At 35.6% G+C, this 10,330-nt stretch overlaps 1 protein-coding gene across 10 annotated transcripts in view; it reads left to right on the plus strand.

Moving 5' to 3' along the window:
* LOC139969035 (netrin receptor UNC5B-b-like) overlaps positions 1 to 9,734 on the plus strand; it is a 147,968-nt gene extending 138,234 nt beyond the window's left edge. For 3 of the 10 annotated variants that reach the window (XM_071973743.1, XM_071973742.1, XM_071973740.1), the window contains 6 exons: positions 11 to 279; positions 651 to 887; positions 1,277 to 1,423; positions 1,965 to 2,135; positions 3,243 to 3,424; positions 4,110 to 9,734. In XM_071973743.1, coding sequence (XP_071829844.1) covers positions 11 to 279; positions 651 to 887; positions 1,277 to 1,423; positions 1,965 to 2,135; positions 3,243 to 3,424; positions 4,110 to 4,275 — 1,172 coding nt within the window. In that variant the 3' untranslated portion in view covers positions 4,276 to 9,734. The remainder of the gene's footprint in view (positions 1 to 10; positions 280 to 650; positions 888 to 1,276; positions 1,424 to 1,964; positions 2,136 to 3,242; positions 3,425 to 4,109) is intronic. The other 7 variants (XR_011793633.1, XR_011793629.1, XR_011793632.1 and 4 more) reach the window with 7 other exon arrangements.
* Positions 9,735 to 10,330: the final 596 nt, after the last annotated feature.

Here is a 10,330-nt window from a genome sequence, read left to right on the forward strand (position 1 = left end):
GACTTTGTAGGTGTAAGTCTGTTCATACCAGATGGTGCAATTACAAGAAATAATGGTGAGGAGGTATACCTTGGTGTGAACCCTGATCCAAGCAACCAGCCAAATATCTCCCCACGGTGTACCTCACTGACCCCTGTGGTAGTGGCTGGTCCACCTGGCATCACCTTTAATAAACCTGTTATCCTAACAATACCCCATTGTTCTCAGAGGAGGGACGGTGATTGGAGGTATAGCATCTATAGTTGCAATATGGCTGTACAACAAGAAGGAATTTGGGAGGTAAGTTGAAAAGCTCCTTCATATATTCCAAAATAAATTGTAAGAAGAAAGAATTAAATGGTTGGATTTATGAGTGAGAGCATTAAACTATGTCGCAGGTATGGTATCAGCTATTAGCATGGCAAATAACCTGTGTAGTATCATTGAGTGAGAGCATTAAAAAAAGAAGAGAAAACTGATGCATGTTTGTATTGCTCTCAGGAGAGGTGCCTTTAAGGGTTTGTCCATGACAATCTATGACCAATCACAGACTGTTGTATGGTAGGTTCTCTGTAAGCAATGTCACCAGTAAATATGACCGCCTGTTGGGTATGTCATAAGGGACAATATAATAATCATTTTATAAATCCTTTGTTCTCTTTATCTTTTAGCGTCTTGTTACTGCGGGTGAGGAGACCATCAATACGCCCGTATATGTGCAGGTGGATTCATCATCTTGTTCCGTTATACTCGATCAGCTCGGTTCATTCGTTCTTATGGGAGAGTCCGCTCCTCCAAGGACTGCAGGCAAAAGGTTACGGTTAGCGACTTTTGGGCCAGCTCTTAGGTTCAACATGGACTACACTGTGAAAGTATATGTGACCGATGATACACCTGATGCAATAGAGGTCAGTCAAATCTATGTTTATGTGTATAACACAGTAATCCTGTTCCTTCAAACCCTACTGTTTGATGAAAGACACGCACAGGCTGCAATGAATGTTCAGATAGTTGAAGAAGTGAAGTCAAGGCCGAATCAGTTTTTGAGGCAGTTTTGAGTAGTCCTTTGAACAATAGGGTTGGTCCCACAATAGCTCATAGGTCACCGCACTCTAAATTGTATCGTTAAGTGATAGTAGTAAAGATGAAAAAGTAGGTACAGAGGGCAAGAGCAAGTCATGCAAAAAGTTTTTGCTTCATAGAAATCCGTGACAAGAAACTTGCTGAAAATATAAATGAATTTGTTGAAGGTTTCAGCACATCTCCAACAATGTTCGTCTAATCACTTACTTCGCAGCGTGTAGTGCAGTTGGAGCAGAAGTTTGGTGGCGCTCTCCTTCATCGGCCAAAGTTGATGGAGTTTCAGGACGATGATCAGAATCTGAGACTGTCGTTGGATAAGGTCATGCAGGGATGGCAGTGCAAGCCATCAGCAAACTTTCAAGTGAGTTGTGCTTTTAGTATGATACTTGTCACAGTTATTCATAGTTCCAGGGTAATGAAACAAATTTTCTTAGTTTTACTCAAATTTCATGCAACAGTTATGAACCAATTAAAGCAAAAAGGAAAACAGCAATCCATGAATTACAAACAAGCAAAACTCATAATTTGAAATCGAATATTACTTAGCTTCCTAGCTAAGTTATTAGCAAAGCTAATTTAGCTATTAGCTATTCATAGCTAGTAGTAGTAGCTAGTAATAGTAGTAGTAACTAGCAGTAACTAGTAGTAGCAGTAACTAGTAGTAGCTTTTAGCTATTAGCTAGCTATTAGCTAGCCTAACCAAGCTAGTAGTAAGTAGTAGTAACTAGTAGTAGTAGTAACTAGTAGCTATTAGCTACCTATTAGCTAGTTAGCTATAAGCTAGCCTAGCTAAGCTAAGTTATATTACTTAGCTACCTAGCTTCCGTCCTAGGTTAGTTAACATTGAAACAGTCATACCGCCTCTTCAAACCTGCGTTTTGTGCATCTGGTTTTGTTTGCAGGAAATCCCGTTCTTCCATGTCTGGAGTGGCACCTCCAACACGCTTCATTGTTCTTTCACATTGGCCAGAGAAGACCCGTCTCTGGATGTGGTTGGATGTAGGATACACATCACACAAGGCCAGGCACAGACCAGTCTACAAGTCTTGGATATCACCAGGAGAATGGAAGATGTAAGTCATCCTCTCTAGAGTCATTTACTCTCTTTTTCTTTTCTTATGTCTTTTTTTTTTACCACTTCAGCAATCTTATTTTCTGCTTGGTTAAATGCTGCTCACTGGTGCAGAAATATGTCTCTACAAGCTGCAAGTAGAGTATTCGTAATGTTTTTGTAATGTATCCTCATGAAGGTGATGTTTCCTCGGATGGTGACAAACTTGTGCACACATATATATACGAGAAACTCCGCTTCTTGTTTCAATGGAAACGCACTATCACAAATGGTTGTTTAAGTTGACACGTGAGTGTCAAGAGCGACGAAATTTTTAGCAAAAATTTAAAAAGATGAGATTGTGTGATGAATAAAACTGATTCATGTAGGAAAGGCTTCAGTGTATCCTGGCTAAAGACTTTTACTACCCCTTGTGTTTACCAGAACCAAATCAAAAACATTTTCTTCAATTTTTTAATTTCCTTAAAAAATTATATCCTACCATTAGCTGGGTATACTAACAACTAAGCCTTTCCAAAATTAGCAAGTACTTGATGTTTGAAAGATCTCCTGAACCAACCGATAACAAACTGATATAACTTAATTCTGAAAAATACAATCTATTCATCAGTCATTGATGTTTTAACAAACTGCATCCATGATACTCTTTGAAGCTTTTTTTTTTAAAGATATGCAGTTTTTGGAATGATTAAGTAGGGGATTGCCATGTGTTATAACTTTTATTCTCAGCAGGGCCTCACAAGCACTGTGCAAGTTAATGTAACAATATGCAATGTTTACAACTTTGATTGTACAAAAGGTTTCTTGGATTCTTGCCAAGAATATTTGCAAGGGCATAACAGGTGTCAGTGGTTATGTTCAGTTTTAACTATGTTGTGTTCAATTGTATAATACATTGGCAAGACTGGTGAAATTTACTATAACGTGTGACAGAGACTGCTATGTACATAACGTTAAGTGGCCTGACTGGTCTGTTTAAAGATCATTATCGTACAACTAGGGTAGATTACTAACGTATATTGATTCTTGGTACTTGTTCCCTGCCACAAAATGAAGGTAAATCTAAACATTTGATTGAATGCATATAAACATCTTGTCCTTTGTTTAGGGTATTGAACACCAGAATTACCACAACAGCCCTAGCCAGGCCACCACAGCATCCTTTGAGACTCCTACTAAGGTGTTCCGTCTTCCCAGACCAGTCAGGGCCAGACTCTGTACCAGCCTGGATCCGCCAAGACCTGTCGGTAACGACTGGAGGCTTCTGGCAGCCAAGCTGGGAGTTGATGGGTAAGTTGTGCCACTCTCTCTTTGCAGAGAAGAGTAACGTAAATTCTCTCTCAACGTCTTAATGGCATTTGTCCTGATCCATCCCACGTCACATGACCAACATCTTTGCTTAAGTCTATGTTCATTGTAGGATGATGGAAGATCTTACTTAAAGCAGCTGGGTGCGTTTGAAGTGTCTTGCACGGCATAAATAAAAACAAGTACCAAATGTCAGGCCTTCTAACATTTTGATACAAAATATACTCCTAAATTATGTTGTGTCAATGTTACAAATTGAATGGTGAACATTTTTAATTTTTTTTATTTTTGAGATGCATTTGGATGTGATTAATTAATATGAAAAAGTGTCTGAAACAAAAAATGTGCTAATTTAATTTTTTCTTCATGAAAACAAACAAGAAGTGATCTAGTTTGATTTTACTTGTCTTTCTGTTAAGTGATACTTAACTAGATATGCTTGACTGGATATTGGCAGCTCTGCAGAACAATTAGTCGAAGAATCTGTACAATAAGTGAATGACCTCATCCCATAACATAATTACCTCATCCCATAACATAATTACCTCGTGCCATATTAACTGTGATATTTAATTGCAGAAACCAAAGGGATTGCTAGAGCACATGTTGAGAATGCATATACCATCAGTTGCTAATATCCTTGCTCTATTTTATCTTTTCATTGTAGGTATATCAACTTTTTTGCTACAAAGCCTAGTCCCACTGATCAAATTTTGGACCTATGGGAAGCCAGGTGTCGGGAAGACAGTGCCGTGGCAACGCTGACACATCTGCTCCGGGAAATGGGACGGAACGATGCAGTAGCAGTACTCGAGCAGGTTCCATGGATGTGAGGTTCTTCCTCATAATATGAGGTATTGCTAATGTGGAAGGTACTAAATGATGATGCACAGTATCCAGCATGAGGTTTGACCTGGAATTGTGTACTCCACAGGATTTCCATAAAAGTGGCTTTTAATTACACTTTAACAATACAACTTTGTATGTGACCTGAGCATATACCATAAGCGCTTTTGGTTCAAGCAAAAAGTTAGTTGTAAGCTGCACAAGATTGTGGAAGATAGATGATAATGATCCATATCGGGGATAATCACAGTAAGGCAACTCCAACGAGTCTGTTGTGTCCAGATTCTGGAAGATCCCCCCTGTATATGGATGTGCGTTATCATACAAGGTACTTCCATGCCTCTATGTTCCAATATTGGTTTTATAACTCTGATGTTATTTTTTTTTCTACCTTTGCATGTTTTAAACCAGAATTAACAGCACAGCTTTAGTTTGTAAGGTAATAAAACAGTGAGAGATTCTTCCATGAAATTTGATACAGGAGATTTATTGTATTCCCATCACAGTTACAAGAATTGAACTGTGTTAAAAGATCTTTTCCAGAGACACGGCATACCACCAAAGTGTTGCCCAGAGTTTGTAAACAGATGCCAGTAAATTGGGCAATAGAAAGTGGTGATGAGAGCTAGACAGCATTTATGATGCTATTATCAAATATCAAATATAGCATGAAAAACAATATCTATTGGGTACTGTCATAAGCGCAGAGTGTAGGCCTAATCATCTCCTTGGTAACCAAGTTAGATATTGTAAGACTTGAAAGGGAAGTATTAAGGTTATTAGACTCTGGGAGACTGAAATAGCCTCAGTACTCAAAAAACATAAACAGAATGGTGAAGATGATATCATTATCTAGCTCTCTTTATTCTTGCACATTCCAAAACGAGGAAACCTGCTTTTAAACAGGTGTAGTGAAAGACTGCCCTCATCATCGTAAGTAGCGAGAGAAAGTTGAACGGAGCCAATAATGTTACATGTAACGGTAGGCAAACATGTAGGTTTGTTAAATATTGCCAGGTGTCCATTCGGCTAAAAATAAATGACTGATTAAGCATTTATAGTAAGATCATTGATAATCACTATTTTCAATTAAGTTATTTCTGATTCCTGCTAAGTACTATATTGTGTATTCCCTAACTCTTCCTACATGTTAAAGACGTTTTACATACATGAGTCATTAATGGAAATGATTTTTCACAAAGTGGTATTTTCACTGACTTTTTTAAATTTGTTTTCGATCATCAAATGTCTTGCCGTAGCAACAATGTAAATGTAAAGTTTAACGGAGGCAAATTACATAGGATTACTTTTTTTTGCAAAGGAGATAAAAATAAAGAAATTTAAAAAAAAATTTAAAAAGGAAGCAAGGAGTATACACAGAAGTCTTTGGTTAATGTATAAGTACTATGTTATTATTTATCAAATGGAATTTTATTAAACATTAATACAATTTAATTGTGTTCAGGTCAATCTGTGTACTGCATTTTAATATGTGATTTGATATGAGGTAACACCACAACAGAGATTTGCTCTGTGGTTTTGGATGCTTTTAATTACTTCGTCATTAATCAAAATCTGGTCTGCTAGTAAGGACATATTTTGTTACCTTACCAGCAAGCATTGGTTTATAAAAGTATTTGAATCACCAATAAGAGCTTTGAATTAGCCAGTAAGATCAATGGTATGTTGAATTATTATCCAATCAGAATTACATGAGAATATTAATTTTTTTTTTTGCTACTTAAGACTAAATTTAAGTAAGATCTATGTATCAGAGGTAAAAACAAACCTTTCTTGAGGGTACAGTGGCGATTTTCCTTACAGGGTAACTTGATTTAAATAAGGGGTTGTCTAATTAAGCCCAAGATGAAGTGAAAACAGCTTCTGTGTTAGGTGTGAGTTAATAATGATAACAGTAGTATGTGGTCAAAATCCAAAAGCTATATTTTTGAAGAAATAATAATTGTAAATTATTCCCTCTGTCACTCAATTTTATTTAATATTTTACTTCTGTAAAAATGTGGACTTACCTGTTTCTTGTTCTTATTTACGGTCGTAATAAACAACAAATATGTTCTCTTTATTACAGTGCCAGCCACAAACATGTAGCAAACATTGACATGATTTTGTTTTGGTCTTAAAGAATGTTAAGCAAGTAAGGAGAACTAGTACATAGATCAGAAATCATTAAGAGATGAAGAAAGTAACTTAAGTATACTAATAGTAATATTTATACCCTTTGAATTCTGCATGGGTTTGGGCATGGGTTACATAACATTTTCAGATCTTTTGAATAATGTAAGAAGTCGAATTTGTTCTATTTTGAAGAAGAAAAAGTCTTGGCCTTGAAGGATGAAAAGTTACAACCTTAACCAGAATTGCATAATTTAGACCTTTGACTAAATTATGCAGAGTATATCTTAGCCAGGTTATTCTTATTTTGCTGTCTCTGTGGTTTCCTAAATATTGTGCTTTTGTGATTATATATGAAGGCACCTGTGGTGATATCTGTCCCACACTGTGATTTTACAATCTTAAAAATAAGATTTGGTTTTCTTGGGAGTATGTTTAAGGTTAAAGCACATCCTCTTACAGCCGTTGTCTTGCCTGGTTTCCAACATTTATCCATCTCCAGGCTTTACAGATTTCACACTAGGTTAAGTTTAAATGAACTTGGCGAGAGCTTTGCTCTCTTGTTAAGAGCATGCTAATATTCCTCCCACCTCCCCCACTCTGTCTCTCTCATCCTTATGTTTTGATGTATCAAATTTGTCAGTTTTGCTTGTGTGTCATACAGGATTAAGACAGATTAACACCGGGGTTGGTTTTACATTATGGTACTACATGCTGAGTTGTGTTATGATACGTGTGTTAGTCTTAGATGATTGGTTTATAGCCACACCACATGTCATACTTTTAATGAGTGATATCACAGCATGTGGAATGAGTGATATCTCAGCATGTGGAATGAGTGATATCTCAGCATGTAGAATGAGTGATATCTCAACATGTGGAATGAGTTTTCATTGTGAAATATGTCTCATACTTGATAACATTTATTGTCATATTATTTACAGTTTTATATATATATGTATACTGATATTTAACCGATGACATTGTTATGTAGCATCTCGTACTCAATCCTTTTAGAATGAGGCCTTATCATTTTACATGTTTACTTTACTCTTCAAATTTGACGCAACAAGCTAAGATGCTATTCTGGTTTGTTTTTGAAACGGAATGTTCAAGAAGTAAAGATGAGTACGTGATAGGATCGCCAGGGTGTGATTAACATGTTTAATTAGTGAAAATAGAGAAACTTGTAATGTTTGTGCATAAATGATTTATTACATTTTATTCGGTTTCTTACCATGTATCCAGTTGTAAGATTGCTTTCCTAACACTGCTAGTAATGTTGTGTGATCAGAGGTAGATAACAAGGTTGGATACTGTCAAGCCTTGGTTGATCATGTAGCAAAGATCTCAAATACCCAGTGATTTTCTGTATCTGAATTGAGGGCTTAATTAAATTCAGAGATGTATCCTTGACAGTAAGCACAGTTAAAAATGGCTGAAATGGATAAGTTTTTTTTTTGTTAATAGCTAATCATCATCATAATGACTGATTATCATTTGCCAGCTCTTTTGGTGATGAACAAAATCATATTCCATTTTCTTGTCAATAGTTGCAAAGAAAAGGTTGAAAAGAAAAATGAATATAAACCTGTTTGCCTATTGTTAAATTCTCAGAATTGTTGTCTACAGTTGGTAATAACGTGATTGTTGTAATTAAAATGGAAGCAGTTTTACGCATATTATTATTTCCCTATGCTAACATGGCTATGTTTTATGCATATTATTATTTCCATATGCCAACATGGCTATGTTGGTATTTTCCATAGGGTAGTCAACATTGCACAAATTGCTAGTGTCATAGTGTATAAGCTAACCAGTCCACACAATCTTGTAAAGGCAATACGGTGCTGTGTTATTTAGTAACAAAGCTTTTAGTACTAGATGTCACGATGTGCTGCATTTTGTTTTTGGGGGGTGTCATGTGACATTTTATTTAGAGAAATATGTGTACAGTAGTAACAGATTCCTTTTATTTAGTTTTTTTTTTAATGATCATAGTGCCTGAAGAGATAAATATGTGGTTTAGTGTTCTGAGAAACTCCCATTTAACATATACTTAGATTGTATTAGTCTATGCAAAAGAGTGAAGGGTGGAAAGGAAACTATTCATTAAGACTACTAAAACAATGGGAGATATGGCTGCAAGTTTATTCAGAGATTGAATTGAGATTAAATTCTTTGATTTTATAATAAAAAATCAGCTCATGTCAATATGCTTCTAATGTTAAAATATCGAGTCCACTGTTCGTGTAGCTGTGCTGTCTTTCGTAGGTTTGTACTACTATTACTACTACCAGTATCAAGTTAAAGGTATATAGTACTACTACTACCCTATAAATTTAGAGGTATAAAGTACTACTACTACCCTATAAATTGAGAGGTATATAGTACTACTACTACCAGTATAAATTGAGAGGTATATAGTACTACTACTACCCTATAAATTAAGAGGTATGTAGTACTACTACTACCAGTATAAATTGAGAGGTATGTAGTACTACTACTACCCTATCAATTTAGAGGTATATAGTACTACTACTACCAGTATAAATTGAGAGGTATGTAGTACTACTACTACTACCAGTATAAATTGAGAGGTATATAGTACTACTACTACCCTATAAATTTAGAGGTAATAAAGTACTACTACTACCAGTATAATTTGAGAGGTGTATACTACTACCAGTATAAATTGAGAGTATGAAGTACTTCTACTTCTACCAGTTTTATTTGAAAGGTGTATAGTACTAGTACTTCCAGCATAAATTGAAAGGTGTATAGTACTACTACTACCCTATCAATTGAGAGGTATATAGTACTACTACTACCAGTATAAATTGAAACGTGTTTAGTACTAGTTCTATACTTCCAGTATAAATTGAAAGGTGTATAGTACTACTATACTACCAGTATAAATTGAGAGGTGTATAGTAGTACTACTACTACTAGAAGTATAAAATGAGGGTATATAGTACTACTACTACTACCAGTTTCAATTGAGAGGTGTATAGTACTTCTACTACCAGTATAAATTGAGATCTATATTGGAGTGTTGGCATTGTTTGCTTCATTCTTATAACTTGTGTTTACTTTCTCATGTACAACATGAAATGTTAGAGATTATTTATGTGATAAACTTGGTGATATAGAGATGGACAAAAGGGAGCTTACATGTTTTTTCCTGTTTTTCTAAATTTCCCTGTAAGTTCTTTTTCTTTTAAATTAGCTGGCTTATTTAGATTTATTGTATCTATGGTGGATTTAAGAGATAACTATTGTTTATTATGAAATACATAAATTGTACAGCTAGGACTCAATTTGTTAATGTTTCTGTTTGTATACATCGTTTGCCGAATGTAAAATATAATTTATCAGGTGTTCAGGGGCGTCAAAGGGGCAGCTCCACCCCCCTCCCCAATGCAATGGTGAAAACTAGTAGGGGGGAGGGGTACGATCTTGCCCGACCAATAATTGCTAGTGGATGCATGAACAATACATTAAATATAACAGTCTGAATAGTCTTGTTTCAAATTCTCAAAGCAGTTATTGTTAAATGAATATTCAAATACCTGTATGAAAGGAATAATTTCACACATTTCATTCAAAAGTCATGCGCATCGTGCTGCTAACCAAATGTGCCTGTTTCAACTTCCAATTAGTGTTTACAAATACTTGATGTATTCATGAAATAATTAGAATACAACTACAGGAGCATGTTTCATCCCCATCCTCCCCCCACCCCTACATTAGTATTTTGCAACTAGAGGTGCACTCTATGTCAGTGCTGGATCATTCAGGTTTATCTTTGCACTTAAAGCAAAGAGAATGTCAGTCTTTGTTATTTACCTCATAATCCATCGAATAATGTGAAGTCAAAGATTCTCAAGAAACAATTTCAAGTTTCAT

This window comes from Apostichopus japonicus, chromosome 6 (assembly GCF_037975245.1).
Source record: "Apostichopus japonicus isolate 1M-3 chromosome 6, ASM3797524v1, whole genome shotgun sequence".
Classification (NCBI taxonomy): Eukaryota; Metazoa; Echinodermata; class Holothuroidea; order Aspidochirotida; family Stichopodidae; genus Apostichopus; species Apostichopus japonicus.